At 39.6% G+C, this 18,050-nt stretch overlaps 1 protein-coding gene across 1 annotated transcript in view; it reads right to left on the bottom strand.

The window, feature by feature from the left end:
* Positions 1-16,703, bottom strand: part of LOC105241843 (class I histocompatibility antigen, Gogo-B*0102 alpha chain) — a 30,296-nt gene extending 13,593 nt beyond the window's left edge. Inside the window, 1 exon segment of the mRNA XM_034660207.1 lies at positions 16,548-16,703. Coding sequence (XP_034516098.1) covers positions 16,548-16,703 — 156 coding nt within the window.
* Between the last annotated feature and the right edge of the window lie 1,347 nt (positions 16,704-18,050).

Genomic DNA, 18,050 nt, shown 5'->3' with positions numbered 1-18,050 from the left:
ATAGTGAAGAGAAGAGCCATGTGCACCCCAATGTTCATAGCAGCATTGTCCACAATAGCTAAATTGTGGAAGGAGCTGAGATGGCCTTCAACAGACTGGATTAAGAAGATGTGGTCCACATATACAATGGAATATTACTCAGCCATCAGAAAGAACGATTACCCAACATTTGCAGCAACATGGACGGGACTGGAGGAGATTATGCTAAGTGAAATAAGTCAAGCAGAGAAAGACAATTATCATATGGTTTCACTCATTTATGGAACATAAGAAATAGCAGGGAGATCGGTAGGAGAAGGAAGGGAAGAATGAAGGGGGAGTAAACAGAAGGGGGAATGAACCATGAGAGACTATGGACTCTGGGAAACAAACTGAGTGCTTCAGAGGGGAGGGGGTTGCGGGATTGGGATAGGCTGGTGATGGGTATTAAGGAGCACATATTGCATGGAGCACTGGGTGTTATACGCAAACAATGAATCATGGAACACTACATCAAAAACTAAGGACGTACTGTATGGTGACTAACATAATAAAAATTTTTTAAAAAATACAGTAAAGCAGATCAATGGAACTAGGAGCTCGTTCATTGAAGGAATTAACAAGATTGATAAACTCCTAGTCAGACTTATCAAAAAGAAAAGGGAAGGGACCCAAATAAATGAAATCATGAATGAAAGAGAAGAGATCACAACAGAACAACAGAAATACAGTTATAAGAGAATGCTATGAGTAATTATATGCCAATAAATTAGGCAACTGGAAGAAATGGATGAATTCTTAGAAACGTATAAATTACGAAAATGAATCAGGAAGAAATAGAAAATCTGAATTGACTCGTAACAGCAAAGAGATTGAATCAGTAATCAAAAATCTCCCAATAAAAAAGAGTCCAAGCCTGGATGGTTTCACAGTCTATTCCCAGGGGAATTCTACCAAATATTTACAGAAGAATTAATATCTATTCTTCTGAAACTCTTCCAAAAAATAGAAATGGAAGAAAAACTTCCAAACTCATTCTATGAGGCCAGCATTACTTTGATCCCCAAACCAGAGAATTACAGGCCAAAATCGCTGAGGAACATGGATGCAAAAATTCTCACCCAGAGACTAGCTAAGGACCCAACAGTACATTAAAAGGATTATTCACCGTGACCAAGTGGGATTTATGCCTGGGCCTCAGGAGTGGTTCAACATCCACAAATCAATCAATGTGATAAACCACAGTAATAAGAAAGGATAAGAACCATATGATCCTCTCAACAGATGCAGAAAAAGCATTTGACAAAGCATTGCATCCTTTCTTGATGAAAACCCTCAAGAAAATAGCGAGAGAAGAAACATAACTCAACATCATAAAGGCCATATACAAAAGACTCACAGCTAATATTATTCTCAGTGGGGAAAATAGAGCTTTCCCCACAAGGTCAGGAACACAATGGGGATGTCCACTCTCACCCCTGTTGCTCAACGTATTACTGGAAGTCCTAGCCTCAACAATCAGACAACAAAAAGAAATAAAAGTCATCCAGATTGGCAAGGAAGAAGTCAAACTTTCCGTCTTCACAGATGACATGATATTGCATGTAGAAAACCCAGGGGCGCCTGGGTGGCACAGCGGTTGGGCATCTGCCTTCGGCTCGGGGCGTGATCCCGGCGTTATGGGATCGAGCCCCGCATCGGGCTCCTCTGCTGTGAGCCTGCTTCTTCCTCTCCACTCCCCCTGCTTGTGTTCCCTCTCTCGCTGGCTGTCTCTATCTCTGTCAAATAAATAAATAAAAAATCTTTAAAAAAATATTAAAAAAAAAAAAGAAAACCCAAAAGACTCCACCAAAAAAATTGTTAGAACTGAAAGTAATTCAGCAAAGTTACAAGATATAAAATCAATGCACAGAAGTCTGTTGCATTTCTACACACCAATAATGAAGCACCAGAAAGGGAAATCAAGGAATCAATCCCATTTGCATTTATAGCAAAACCCATAAGATACCTAGGAATAAACCTAACCAAAGAGGTAAATGATCTGTGTTCAGAAAACTATAGAACACTTATGAAAGAAATTGAGGAAGACACAAAGAAATGGAAAAACATTCCATGCTCATGGATTGGAAGAATAAATATTGTTAAAATGTCTATACTACCCAAAGCAGTCTATGCATTCAATGCAATCCCTATCAAAATACCACCAGCGTATTTCACATAGCTGTAACAAACAATGCTAAAATTTGTATGGAACCAGAAACGACCCCAGATAGCCAAAGGAATGCTGAAAAGGAATACCAAAGTTGGAGGTGTCACAATTCTGGACTAAAAGGTGTATTACAAAGCTATATTCATCAAGACAGTATGGTACTGGTCCAAAAACAGACATATAGATCAATGGAACAGAGTAGAGAACCCAGAAACAGACCCTCAACTCTATGGTCAACGAATCTTTGACAAAACAGGAAAGAATATTCAATGGAAAAAAGACAGTCCTCACAAATGGTGTTGGGAAAACTGGACGGCCACATGCAAAAGAATGAAACCGGGCCACTTTCTTACACCATACACAAAAGTGAACTCAAAATTGATGAAAGACTTAATCTGGGAAAGGAATCCATCAAAATCTTAGAGGAGAATACAGGTGGTAACCTCTTTGACCTTGGCTGCAGCATCTTCTTGCTAGACATGTCTCCAGAGGCAAGGAAAACAAAAGCAGAAATGAACTATTGGGACTTCATCAGGAAAAAAACCTTTTGCACAGCAAAGGAAACAATCAACAAAACTAAAAGGCAACCTATGGGATGGGAAAAGATACTCACAAATGACATATCAGATAAAGGACTAGTATCAAAATCCATAAAGAACTCATCAAACTCAATACCCAAGAAATAAAAAATCCAATCAAGAAATGGGCAGAAGAACAAACATTTCTCCCAAGAAGACATATAAATGGTTAATACACATGTGAAAAATGCTCTCAACATCACTAACCATCAGGAAAATATTAATCAAAACCACAATGAGATACCACTTCACCCTCGTTGGAATGTCTAAAATGAACAAGGCAGGAAACAACAGATATTGGTGAGGATGCAGAGAAAGGGGAACCCTCTTACGCTGTTGGTGGGAATGCAAGCTGGCACAGCCACTCTGGAAAACAGTATGGAGGCTCCTTAAAAAGTTCAAAATACAAATACCCTGGGAGCCAGCAATTGCACTACCAAGTATTTATCCAAAGTGTACAAGAATAGTGATTTGGGGGCGCCTGGGTGGCTCAGTCATTAAGCGTCTGCCTTCGGCTCAGGGCATGATCCTGGAGTCCTGGGATCGAGCCCCACAACAGGCTCCTCCGCTGGGAGTCTGCTTTTTCCAATCTCGCTCCCGCTGCTTGTGTTCCCTCTCTCGCTGGCTGTCTCTCTCTCTGTTTCAAATAAATAAATAAAATCTTAAGAAAAATAGTGATTTGAAGGGGCCCATGCACCCTGATGTTTAAAGCAACATTATCAGCAATAGCCAAGTTATGGAAAGAGCCCAAATGTCTATTCACTGATGAATGAATAAAGAAAATGTGGTGTGTAAATATATATATACACACACACACATCCATATGTTGGGATATGACTCAGCTATAAAAAAGAATGAGATCTTGCCATTTGCAAGGACATGGATGGAGCTAGAGAATATTATCCTAAGTGAAATAAGTCAGTCAGAGAAAGACAAATATCATATGATTTCACTCATATGTGGAATTTAAGAAACAGAAAAGATAAACATATGGTGGAAAGACAGGCAAATCAGGAAACAGACTCGAATACAGAGAATAAACTGATTACTGGAGGGAATATGGGTAGGGGGATAGTTTAAATGGGTGATGGGTTACGGAGGGCACTTGTAGTGATGAACACTGGACGATGCATATAAGTGATGGGTCACTAAATTCTACACCTTAAACTAATATTAAACTGTATGTTAACTGAACTAGAATTTAAATAAAATCTTTAAGAAAAAAAGAAGGTATTAATTACACACTTATTGGAATGGGAAAAATAAAACAGTGAGACCACCACATGCTGATGAGGATGCAGAGAAACTGGATCATTGATGGTGGGAATGTAAAATTTAAAGCCACCCTGGAAAACATATTGGCAGTTGCTATTAAAATTAACATATGCAGTTATCATACAATATAGTTATTGCCCTCCTGGCATTTATCATTGAGAAATTAAGATTTCTATTTACACACACAAAATAACTATACATGAATGTTTATAGCAGCTTTATTTGGAATAGCTCAAAACTGGAATCAATCCAAATGTCCTTAAGAAGAGAAATAGTTAAATAAATTGTGTTATATTCATTCAGTGGAATACAACTCAACAATAAAAAGGAATGAATTACTGATACACAGAACAACCTGAATGAATCTCCAGAGAATTATGCTGAATGAAAAAAAAGCCTATCACAGAAAGCTACAGACTGTATGATTCCCTTTACACAGCATTCTTGAAATGACAAAATTGTCCAAATATCAACAGATTAATGATTTCTAGGGATGTGGCTATAAAGGGCAACATGAAGGATTCTTGTGCTGATAGAAAAAAATATTCTGTGTATTGACTCTATCAATGTCAATATTCCGGTTATGATATTGTACTAGATTCTTGCAGGTATGTTACCATTGGCACAAACTGGGTAAAAAGTACACAGAATCTCCCTGTATTATTCCTTCTACTACATGTAAATCTGCATTTATCTTTAAAAAAATTTTTTTTAAATTTAAATTCAATTTAGTTAACAGATACTGTATTATTAGTTTCAGGGGTAGAATTCAGTGATTCATCAGTTGCTGTAACACCCAGTGCTCATTACATCAAGTGCCCTCCTTAATGAGCATTCCCCATTTACCCCATCACCCCACCCATCTCCCCTCCAGTAACCCTCAGTTTGTTTCCTAGAGTTGAGAGTCTCTTATGGTTTGCCTCCCTCTCTGTTTTTATCTTACTTTATTTTTCATTCCCTTCCCCTATGTTCATCTGTTTTGTTTCTTAAATTCCACGTATGAGTGAAATTGTATGGTATTTGTCTTTCTTTGACTGAAATAAATCTGCATTTATCTTAAAAGAAATGGTTTAAATACAAAAAAGTAACTGCAGAATGCACACGACATCCCTGGGCAAAAAAATAATTATATTCCCAATAGTATTAATTTCTATAAATCCCTATACTATAAAATGATACAGCTTAATGATGAAGAGAAATACTGTGCTTGTAAATAAGGAGACTCAGTATAGCAGAGATGTGAAATCTCTCTAATAAATCTAAAATTTCAACTGCAAACCTAATCACAATCACAATGTAATTCTAGAAACTCAATCTCAAGTTTGTTGGATACCAACATTGCCTTTCTCTTCTTGCCCTTCAGCTGGCTCATTTGCTTCTTCTTCCAACTGACCCTCATGGAAGGGAGGGATCAGAAAGAATGGAACTATGGCCAGGGAATACCATTCCCTCTTCAATTTTTGCAAACCCCACTGGCCCACTGATTTGCACTGGTCAGTTTTCTCCAACTGCAAAGTCAATGATATTTATAAAAACATATCACTTAAATATTCTGAGTTACTTACTGCTGGTCATATGTTTCTTTTCTGTCCTACTTCATCCCTGATCTTTCTTTCTTGTTATCCTTTTTATCTAATAGTCTCTTAAATGTCAATGTTCCTCATTTATGTCCTACATCTTTCTTTGTTTCTTTTCTTCTTTGCTCCCCTCCTCTACATGGTCTCATCCCTTCCTAAGATTTACCCGTTATGTGATCTTGATCTCATCTTCAGACCTCTTTCCCCAATCATTGCCTACTGAACATTTCTATTTTTATGTCCCATAGGTACTGTGAGCTTGTTCAAAATAGACTTTGTAATTCTCCTTCCAAACTTAATTCTCATCCTTCATGCCCATCTTGGTGAATGGCTTCCCCATCCAAGTATTCATCCCAGCCAGATACTTTGTATTATCCTTGCTTCTTCTTGTTTTTAATCAGTCTGATTGTGCCACTCTTATTTGCTCACAGGCTACAATCCAAGCTCCTGGAATATCACACAAAAAGTTCAATGGTGTGGGTGCCTGGGTGGCGCAGTCGTTAAGCGTCTGCCTTCAGCTCAGGGCGTGATCCCAGCGTTCTGGGATCGAGCCCCACATCAGGCTCCTCCACTATGAGCCTGCTTCTTCCTCTCCCACTCTGCCTGCTTGTGTTCTCTCTCTCTCTGGCTGTCTGTCTCTGTCAAATAAATAAATAAAATCTTTAAAAAAAAAAGTTCAATGGTGCACTGGGTGTTATACGCAAGTAATGAATCATGGAACTTTACATCAAAAACTAGGGATGTACTGTATGGTGACTAACATAATATAATAAAAAATGTTATTAAATAAAAAAAAAAGTTCAATGATCTGAGACTGCTGACTTCTCTCTTGCCTGATCTCTTACCATCCTCACTCCCTACACATGGGCATCCACACAGATAGGAATGTGCTGTGTGTTGTACTTTGGTGTGTTTTGCCGATGCTACCCTTTTGATGGAATCTCCTACTCCCATTTGCCTACCTTAAGAACGTATGCCTTTTAAGATTTACCTAAAGTTTTTGTGATATCGTCATAAAACTATTCCTGTTCCCACAAGTAGAATTAACAGCTCTTTTTTTTTAAAGGTCTTCCGTGTTCTGGGAAGACTTACTTTTTACAGCACCAAAAGACTTACTTATTTGTCTTCCTTATTAAACAATAAGGTCCTTAAGGATTAACTCAGCACAGGATTAGTCGTACTGGAAGCCCTCAATGAATGTTTACGGATGAATGAGTGAATTAGTAAATGAATGAGAATAAATAACTAAATATAACTAAACTGGTAAATGCTCCCACTACAAAGGCAAAAATCATTTTTTGTCTCAGTGGCCATCTGAAAATCCATAGTATCACTATGTGGATTTGGGAGTGGATAGTTTGGGTGATAGAAAAGATATGCTTTTCATTGTATTATCCCACCTTCAAGCAACCAGAGAGCTAATATATTTGAAAAATTTTGAAAGAGTACCAAGTTGTGCAGTACTATGAATGGACTGGAAGTCCAGAAACAAGAAAAATGAGTGTGCGTCTGTATGTATCTCCATGCCGCCTGAGAATTTCATGTAGGAGCAGCAGGAAGGATGGAAACTGTGGAATGAGCAACATCTCTTTTTAAAGGAGCAAGCAAGCAAAGCAACTACTAAAAATTCTTAACCAGTAGGCAAAAAAGTTCAATGCTCTTCACAAATACAATAGTGATATTTAAATATGATATTTAAATACAATTTCAATTTTATAAAGATTTTATTTATTTATTTGAGAGAGAAAGAGAGCACACACAGAGGCAGAGGGAGAAGCAGGCTCCCTGCTTAGCAAGGAGCCTGATGCAGGGCTCAACCCCAGGGCCCCAGGATCATGACCTGAGCCGAAGGCAGTCACTTAACTGACTGAGCCACCCGGGTGCCCCTACAATTTCAATTTTTAATTTCAAATATAATTTCACTTGTAGTTTCACATATAGAAGAAGCTAAGTATGAGAGAGGGTCATTTATGGGGGTGTTGGAAGAAGAGCAAGGAGGACATAGAACTTCTTAGATCTAACAGGCCAGGATATCATCTCATTTCGGGAATTGGGAGATCTAGGCACTCATAGAATATAGGAGTTGAGAGAGGCCTTAAACATCATCCAGCCCATCCTATTACCCAGTATCCTTGACGGATTGTGAGGTTGTTCAGCCTCTGCCATGACATGACCAATAATGGGGAGCTGATTATCTCACAAGGGAAAAGAAGGTGGGGAAATCATTCCAAGCACAAAGAAGAAAAGTTATGTTTGGAAAAATGCCAGGGTAACAGAATGGGCCTAGTGATGGAGCTATTCTGAGAGAAAGATATGCTCACATTTGGACATGTTGAGTTTGAAAGGATATCAGTAAATTCAAAGGGAGCTGTCCTGTGGTCCAGCACAGTGCTAATCTAAGTTTAAGAGAGAGATTAGACTCCTGTAGGGAAAGATTCATATAGAAGCAGGAGTTGGAGTCATGGGGGCGAACATTTGGATTTATTTTATTTTTTTTTTTTTTTTTTTTTTTTTTTTTTTTTTTTAAAGATTTTTTTTTAATTTCTTTATTTGACAGAGATAGAGACAGCCAGCGAGAGAGGGGACACAAGCGGGGGGAGTGGGAGAGGAAGAAGCAGGCTCATAGAGGAAGAGCCTGATGTGGGGCTCGATCCCATAACGCCGGGATCACGCCCTGAGCCGAAGGCAGACGCTTAACCGCTGTGCCACCCAGGCGCCCCTGGATTTATTTTAAATCCAACTTGTCAGTAAGAAAAAGTACAAGAGGCGTGCCTTGTGGGAGAAAGAAATCACAGGCTCTAGGAGTGAAGAAATGATTTCATATGGTTTCATATGCTTGATGAGAAGTACCCAAAATGTACTTGGATATTTGGACTAGTGAACTTGAAACAGTCTCCTGATTTAAAGATGAAAGGACCTGTTATTTCTTTTCACTAGGTAGAAGGTCGATGTAAAAAATCTGTAATGGCATAATACTGCTTAGCATGAATTAAATCACAGAAAATTTAAAATACATAATGTAACCAACTTACTTAGAATGCAATCAAATTCATACAGAGTGCTGAGATACCTAGCTGAATTATGTTTCAATTCCCACATTTCTGTTATTTTCATTTTGAAAGTTACATTAAGAAAAAAAAAAGTAACTCCCCTGAGTATTCTTATGATATTTTTGGTGAGTGAAACAGTAATCTCAGCAAAGTTCACTCTTGGTATCAGAAAGCAGAATTTCAGGTTGTTTTGGCCTAATTGCCATTTAATACCAAAGTCAATATGTATTAGCACTTCTTTCTTTTTTTTTTTTTTTTAAAGATTTTATTTATTTATTCGACAGAGATAGAGACAGCCAGCGAGAGAGGGAACACAAGCAGGGGGAATGGGAGAGGAAGAAGCAGGCTCATAGCAGAAGAGCCTGATGTGGGGCTCGATCCCAGAACGCTGGGATCACGCCCTGAGCCGAAGGCAGACGCTTAACTGCTGTGCCACCCAGGCGCCCCTAGCACTTATTTCTATTGAGAAAATAGTCATTTATGCTTGTAGATATTGTGCTATGGTCTGCTGGGGTATCATGTAGTTCTAGCATATTATGGAATGAAATTCCAGACAAAAGTAGAATATTTACTAGGAAAAAGGTCACCATTCAACAGTCTCTCAGATATTATACATGTCTATAGACCCAAATTTAAAAATATGAAAGTGATATAATAAGTTATATGGGCTTTTCTACTAACAATTGGCTAATTTTAAAGCCTATTAAAATTTATACGTGTGTTAGTCTTTTATTGAGAAAAATTGAGATTCTACTTTGTATTATAAAGTTAATCAATGGTCATTTTATTATATTTATAAAATGTTTTACTAAGAGGAAAGCCATTAGCTATATTAACTCTGTAAGGGGCTGTAAAGTCTTTTGGTACTTAAGTCAACACATCAGAGACCAGCAAGGTAATAATCAGCAGCCTAGTCATTGTAAGGTTAGGGAATTAGACCAAACCTCAGTGGCAAACATAGATCCCAACATGAAGTGAACATCAGTTTTCTATAACAAACACTCCCAACAAATACCATTTGCTTTGATAAACATCCATGATCTCAAGATGGAAAAATTAGCAAAAAACCCCAAACCTTTTGGTGTTATCAAAAAGTTTTGCCCGACTCTGGGAAACAAACTGAGAGGTTCGGAGGGGAGAGGGGTGGGGGATTGGGATAGGCCGGTGATGGGTATTAAAGAGGGCACATATTGCATGGGGCACTGGGTGTTATATGCAAATAATGAATCATGGAACACTACATCAAAAACTAAGGATGTACCGTATGGTGACTAACATAACATAATAAAAAATTATTATTAAAAAAATAGAATAAACAGACTACAATGGAATATTACTCAGCAATCAAAAAGAATGAAATCTTGCCATTTGAAACAATGTGGATGGAACTAGAGGGTATTAGGCTAAACAAAATAAGTCAGTCAGAAAAAGATAAATACCATAAGATTTCACTCATGTGGAATTTAAGAAACAGTACGGATGAACACAGAGGAAGGGAAGGAAAAAGAAAATAAGAGGAAAACAGGAAGGCAAACCATAAGATGACTCTTAACTATAGGGAACAAACTGAGGGTTGCTGGAGGGGAATGGGGTAACTAGGTGATAAGCATTAAGGAGGGCACTTTAAGTAATGAGCACTGGGTGTTGTATGCAACTGATGAATCACTCAATTCCACCTCTGAAACTAACAATACAGTCTGTTAATTAAATCGAATTAAAATAAATTTTAAAAAACATAGAAAATAATAAACACATTTTAAAAATGACAACATATAAAATAAGTATAGATTCAACTTAAAATTTATCATAGAGGATATATATTTTCAAACCTTCTTTCGTCTTTCTAAACAAAGGCTAATGGTTAATTAAGCACTTAACCTCAAAAGCAACTGCTTCCTCCAAGTCTGAGCTCAAGATATCTGAAGTTTACAATTTTCTTATTCCACTTAATGATGTAGAGAAGTTTATTTGGATGTGAACATTACATTTATTTTTTTATTTTTTTAAAAAATATTTTATTTTTATTTATTTGACAGAGATAGAGACAGCCAGCGAGAGAGGGAACACAAGCACAAGCAGGGGGAGTGGGAGAGGAAGAAGCAGGCTCATAGCAGAGGAGCCTGATGTGGGGCTCGATCCCATAACGCCGGGATCACGCCCTGAGCCGAAGGCAGACGCTTAACCGCTGTGCCACCCAGGCGCCCCTGAACATTACATTTAGACAAAATGCAAATATCAGGTAACACTTTCTAACAGTAATAATGAATAAGTAATGAGAGCAAGAGGAAATTTTGGAGGTGATGGATATATTATAGCACAGATTATGGTGACGGTCGTGGTTGTATACTTATAACCAAACTCATCAAGTTGTGTACATTATATATGTACAGTTTTTTATTTTTATTTTTTTTAAAGATTTTATTTATTTATTCGACAGAGATAGAGACAGCCAGTGAGAGAGGGAACACAAGCAGGGGGAGTGGGAAAGGAAGAAGCAGGCTCACAGCGGAGGAGCCTGATGTGGGGCTCGATCCCATAACACCGGGATCACGCCCTGAGTGGAAGGCAGACGCTTAACCACTGTGCCACCCAGGCGCCCCTATGTACAGTTTTTTAAAATGCCAATCATATCTTAAAGTGGTTTAAACAAAAAGAGTAGTTAAAAGGAGCACGCTGCTTAAAAGATAATTAGGCTTATTTCACTGGAAGTGACAAATGGCCTTCCTGGAAGGTGGAGGAAAGGATGTTTAATATCCCATTCAATTTTAAGGTTCAGAAAGTGCCAGCCCAAGGGTGCCATAGGCACCAACAAAGGACCTCAGCCTTACTTTCAGATGCTGGTGACTCAGGCATCTTACTGTTTCTTTACACACCTTTTATAATTGGGTACCATTGAAATTGTATTTAGGGAAAATGATAATTGTATATCTCAGCCTTAATACATAGAAATGTGCATAAAGCAAACCATAAAGTTGATTAAGGCACTAACCTGAGGTTTTGATTCCTTGCCTCTCCTCCCAACTCAGGCCTCACTTACTCCTTCCTGTGTCCTTCATGTGGGTACAGGCATAAAACTAGCGAACCTGTTAGTGAAAGAGGAAACATCCTCCACTCAACATCCATGAGGCTTCCTTCTGAACGTCAACTTTCTGCTTCCAGAAGAGATTGCCTGAAGTCCATCTCCTCTCCATTTTAGTCTGAAGAAGCAGTTAAAGAGTAGCAGGAAGCTGGGAGACCCACACTCAGAGCAGGGGGGAAAAGGTGCCCTTTGTTTTGTTTTTGTTCCTCTCCAGGTGGTCCACAGCTGCAGACAGGGTTGGTCAAACAGGTGCTGGACAACTTACGGGGTAGCTCAGAGATTCCTTATTGGCAATTACAGAGCAGTGGAGAGAAAAAGGTATTTCCAAGAAATGCAAGCTAAGAGGAACTTAAAGGTAACTGGGAAAGATTAATGAGAGTAAGCTGCTTCATAGAGCGTCTGCTGCTTTCCGCCACAACTTACCCACAAGCTGGTTCTCCAGAGGCAGCAGCTGCTAACGGTGAGCGAGGTGAGTTAGGGAGAGCACCATCTTAGGGAAAGTACCTTCGAGTCGCCCACACGCCTTCTGCTACCGTCTCATGAAAGTAAACTTCTACTGACCTTTCTAAGGCTGGTCTTCCTAGAGTGACCATAGCTTCATTTTAGTCATGATATTATTATCCCCATTTACAAATGAGAACTATTTGTATGTTCACGTCTAACTCGAGCAAGCTAGGAATTTAAAGTATGGTCTGTGCCCTTTGAGAAGTGTACCTCTCCAGAATTTTGTGCCAGATTTCTTCCTTTTGCCCCCGCTTCCCCGGACCTACTCTCCACCCTGCCCGGTGCCATGGGTGACTTACCAGAGTGACCACACAATGGCCCCTTGCCTTCTAGCTTCGAGTTGGTGTTGGCCAATGGAGATCCTGGAGGAGATGAGAGCAGGGAAGAGAGCATCTTTCCTTTAAACCCAACCGTATTGGTGCTAGCTGAGTCTCAGCCATCATTATTCCTCTTTAGCTGGCCCTTGCTGTTCAACTCTCCTTCTGGATTCTGGGCTTTCTCACTTAGGCGTGGTAAGAGCTTCCTTGTTACAAGGGCAGGGATAAACTTCACTTTCCTTTGTGGTTTCTTGTCCACTTTTATAAATAGGCCCTTTGTTAAATGCTGTTCAAATATCCTAATTTCAAAATATTCTAATCATGTTTTCTGTTGGAACCTTGAAACAAATATCAATCTTACGTAAAACAAACTATTTAAGAGAAAAGATTATATTAATGTGTTGGTAAGAACTGTGTATTTCAGAGATGCCGAAATTGTTGAAGAATCTACTGCAAGGTCTCAACCAACCCCAAGGGCCACTATGGCATGGAAATATTATTTGCAGTACAGGGGCAGCTCCTATGTCCCTAAAGTATCCTAACTAGGATTCTAAGCACAATATTAAAAAGCCTTTCCTTTGGTTTTGTTATTGCTTGACCTTGACATTTTCTTTTGGAATGAAACCCTCCTACAGAGATGTATGATAGCATTCAAAATTACTGCTACAGTGGGATGCAGTAAACCAGGTATTTTCTTCTCTGAGCAGAAAGTATTTGAAAGCTCCAGGAGTTCTTCTCTACTTGGGATGAGTATGCCAAATGTGGTGGCAGAATAGGGGCACAGGAAGGGCAAGTACACTCCTGAAAAGCAAAGATGGCGTACTCTTCCCACCCCCAATTTATTCTCCTTAGTGTGTTTAGGCCTTGATTTTGCTTTTAAAAAAACAAGCTAAAAACAACCTAAAAGCTTAACCATTATGGTCCAGTGAGGTATGCAGGATAACTGTGAAAACTATGCAGAGTTTATGTTTATGATATAAAGTTAAATGAATAAAGCAGAACATTAGGTGGTATATGAGTCATGGTTACAACTCTAATATATATATATATATTTATACATATATTATTACAACCCTAATATATATATATATATATATACATATATATATATATATTTACAAGCATACATATACATGGGTAAATTCTGAAAAGATGAAATAAAAAAAGAAAACAATGTGTTAAAGTGATAGGGTTATGGGTATTATTATTACTATTATTATTATTTTTTGTTAACCCTAAAGTAACGCCAACAATAATAGGTGATTTATTGAGGAGTTACTATGTACCACACGCTGTTCTACACTGTACATGTATTAACTTGTTTAACCATCACACCTACTCGGTGAGTAAGTAACTTTCTTTTCCTTATTTTACATTTGAGAAAATTGAAGAACAGAGAGGTAACTGACTTCCGCAGTCAACCTGCTTCTGAGCAGCAGAAGAACAAGTAATTGTGCTGATACCAGAGCTCTTAGTCACTTAAGCTATTGTTTCAAAGAAGAGGAAAGTGAAGTGAAGAGAATGAGTCCCTCTGTTTAGATCAGGCAGCTACTAAGTGGCAGAGCTAGGATACAAACCCAGCTTACTTATGAATAAAGCTTGGAACTAAAACCAAATCCTAGACCTAATAGGCATAACCAACCCAAAATAACTTTCTTGCCCTGCTGCTGTAGCCTGAGGGACCTTCCAGTTCAGCCACCTTAGCTTTCTGACGACTCTTGCCAGTTCTGCCTGTCTAGGGGCAGCTCTGGCCCACGGCCTCAAACAGACTTTCCGTAGAAGGGTTGGTCATTGCAGCAAGAACGAGTCCAGAGGTCTCACTTTCGTGCTCCTGAATCTGAGGCATGATTCTGATTTAAGGGCTCTGAGACTTGGGCTCGTGTGGTTCTGAATCAATCATATTCTCCTCAGAGCATTCTCATTAGTGACAGGACTGGACCAAATTGTCTCTGAAATCCCTTCTTCTCTGCTTCTCATGCACAATGTATTGCCCTATTTGTGACTCCCTTTGGAGGGCCTGAGATTTTTCACTCCCATTCAGATCCACTAAGTGCGTGCTTCCTTGCCCCTAAATTCCCTTTGCCTAATTTCCCTAATTTCCCATTGCCCTTGGCAGCCCTAGGCCTTTCCTGGGCTTTATGAGTAAATCCTACACTACACATCAAAACTTTACTACCCTATGTCTTCTTCCCACTGGGTCCTCTGCTTATCTGTGACAAAAGATGCTTATATTTTACCATACGAGTTAGAATTTGAGTTTTCCTATTAATACTTTATTTCTTCCAAGAAACACAATGCCTTAACTCTTTTAAACTATCTCTATTGCAAAAGGTTAATATCCCCCAATATTTTCATTCTTACAGATCACAAACAAGTCCACTGACCTACAGGATATTAATCTTGAAAGTGCCAATATTTTATTTGTATGTGGTAGAAAGGAGACAATGAATTAGCTAGCATGTCATTGATTTATTAAGTCAACAAACATCTATTTACTGAACACTTACTATGTGCCAGGCATCATGGGTAGGTGCAAGAAGACAAAAATGAATAAGGAAAGGAATACATACTCAAGAGTTCTTAGTTTACGGGAAAGACAGACATGCATAAATTATATTTTGTGACATAATGCACCAACACCCATGAATGAGTGATAAACCACTTGGGGAGATTCAGAAAGGCTTCGCAAAGGAAGGGGCATTTGAGCTGAAAGCTTCATCTGAATTTCACCCACGAGACCGTATTCAGTGACTCTTTTCCCCACAGTTATGAGCAGGAGTTGACAGGAAGATAGATCAACTCATGTGGGTGAAACTGTAAAGTTTCCCCCTCACTTTTGAGTGGCAAAGCGGTCCTCTAGAGGGAGCTACATGATTATGGGAGAGGAGCAAGGCACCCTTTTTGGTGTGTTAGGTTAACTCTTCAATCATGAAACTTTTTTGTTTTAATGAAGTTGTCCCTAAATCATTGTGTATATACTGTCAGTGATCCCATAAATCTGACTCTGTCTTTCCAAGTAACTTTTACTTGATGGAAATGAAACCTGAGTTGGCTAATAGTTCTAGGGTAGGTAACAAATCCAGATCTTTCCATGAAATTTAACGTAAGGGGCCTTGTGGGCAGGGTTCCTTCCTCTTTGAATGTGGAATCTCATACAAGCTTGGCCCTATCTCTGCAGGTGTTTTCTGAAGGAAAAAGCAAGACTCTGATGCCTGTCTGTGAATTCTTGTTATTTCAGAACGCAGTTCTTTTTTTTCTGCTTTTCTTTTTTTTTTCTTTAAGATTTTTTATTTATTTATTCGACAGAGATAGAGACAGCCAGCAAGAGAGGGAACACAAGCAGGGGGAGTAGGAGAGGAAGAAGCAGGCTCATAGCGGAAGAGCCTGATGTGGGGCTCGATCCCACAACGCGGGGATCACCCCCTCAGCCGAAGGCAGACACTTAACCTCTGTGCCACCCAGGCGCCCCTTTTTTTCCTGCTTTTCTTAAAAAAAAAAAAAAACAAACGTTTATTCTTTCACAGCTTTGGAGACCAGAAGTCTGAGATAAAGGTGTTGGCAGTTGGTTGCATCTGAGGCTCTCTTGCAGTCGGCTGGCAATCTTTGGTGTACCTGATCCTTGCCTCCATCTTCACGTGACCTCTTTCTAGGTGTATGCCTGTCTCTAAACCTCCCTTTTGTAGAAGGAGAGCAGTCATATTGGATTAGAGCCTACCCAAATGACTGTATTTTAACTTGATAACTCTTGTAAAGTCCCTGTCTCCAAATAAGGTCAAGTCCTGAGGTATTGGACATTAAGACATATAAATTTGAGAGGAACAAAATTCAACCCAAAACAATGCCCAAGCTAGAAACCTTACTCTTAGCTATAAGTGTTCCCTCTCCCTCCCCAGTTTTTGGCTATATTTCATTGCTTCTCTCCATGTCCACCCCTGTAGTCTGCCTCTTCCTTAACAGGTGACCTCTGCCCCCGACTCACCTTCTCCAGCCAGTCCTCCCTACAAACAGCTGTAGTCCTAAAACCATATAGTACTAGCTTTGTTACATTGGTCTGGTTGTTCAAGGACACAGAGTGACTCTCTAGTACTTCCAGAATCAACTTAGAAAGTTTCTGCCTTGTTCCAAAGCTCTCCATATCTCCCTGGTAGATTAGCACACTCTGGTGAGGCTAGCCAGTTCTCAGTGGACCCCACACTTCAGGTATATATTCCTGCTTCCAAACCTTGCTGTTATTTCCACGCCTAGAATGCCCTCTTCTGCCAACCCCAAATTGTACAAACCATCAAAGCCAGCCTAAATTGCAATTCTTCAGTGACACCTTCCCTGATGTTTCCTTTCTTAGAATTTTATCAGGATTTTCTACAAGCAGTATCTTACAGCTGTTTTTTGTTTGTTTTGTTTTTGTTTTTAACTATTTCTTGTATGTGGAGGCCCTCCAAACAAGCTGTGAGCTGCTTGAGGGCAGGACCATGACTGGCATTTCTCTTATGGCCTCCTCACTGCCCAGCTCAGTGCTGAGACATATAAGATATCAGTAAATGTTGGTTGAATGAAGCAATACATAAGTCAACGATCTGGTGAGCGAAAGAGGGACTGACTTAATGACTTCATGAATGAATGATGATGCTAAGGGTAGGGTTCTGAACCTGCTGGGAACTCCACTAAATATTCACTTGTAATGATGAAGGGTGCCTCAGAGTGATGGAGGCTTCCTTCTTAAGGGGAATGCTGCACCTGGCTTTGTCCTTACTTGGAGGGCTGAGGTGACCATAGAAACGTTCTCTACCTAATCAGGAAATGAAGAGAGGGCCGGAGCACCCCTCATCTCCCACTTTACACCCTGCAGCTCAAAGTTCTTTTCAAAGAAGTATTGTATTTTAAACGTCCTCAGACACAGGAAGAGTGATTTAGATTTTCATGGGGAGGCTTGGGTGCAGTCTTCGGAGGATCAGGGTGGGTTTGTTCACTTGTGCCTCTGACAACCGTGGCCTATCAGGAGGCAGGTAAGGGAATATCCTGGTGTTTCTCAACGTGCTGACCAAAGGATTTAGCCCGGGCTATTATTCAGGGTACTGTAAAAACATGGCTCAAGAACAACGGGCTTCCTGATTACCGTTAGCAACAGAGGAATAATAAAGGTCGTTGAACAAAGGGTAGCCCCCAAGGTCAGAGGTCATTGCTTACTCTCTGCAGCAACCACCACCAGACTGGAGACGGATGATACTGCACAATGTAAATGCAAGCAACATACACAAGCATTTAAAAGTCCCCAGAAAAGGGGTGCCTGGGTGGCTCAGTCGGTTAAGTGCCTGACTTGGTTTCAGCTTAGGTCATGATCTCAGGGTCATGAGATTGAGCCCCACATCGGGCTATGTGTTTAGCACGGAGCACAGAGTTTGCTTGAGATTCTCTGCCTCTCCCACTCCGTCTGCCCCTCCCGCTGCTCATGCACTCTCTCTCTAAAATAAATAAAAAAATAAAT

This window comes from Ailuropoda melanoleuca, chromosome 5 (assembly GCF_002007445.2).
Source record: "Ailuropoda melanoleuca isolate Jingjing chromosome 5, ASM200744v2, whole genome shotgun sequence".
NCBI classification, from domain to species: Eukaryota; Metazoa; Chordata; class Mammalia; order Carnivora; family Ursidae; genus Ailuropoda; species Ailuropoda melanoleuca.
The sequence above is the reverse complement of the archived record's forward strand: the minus strand, read 5'-3'. Positions and strand labels throughout refer to the sequence as shown.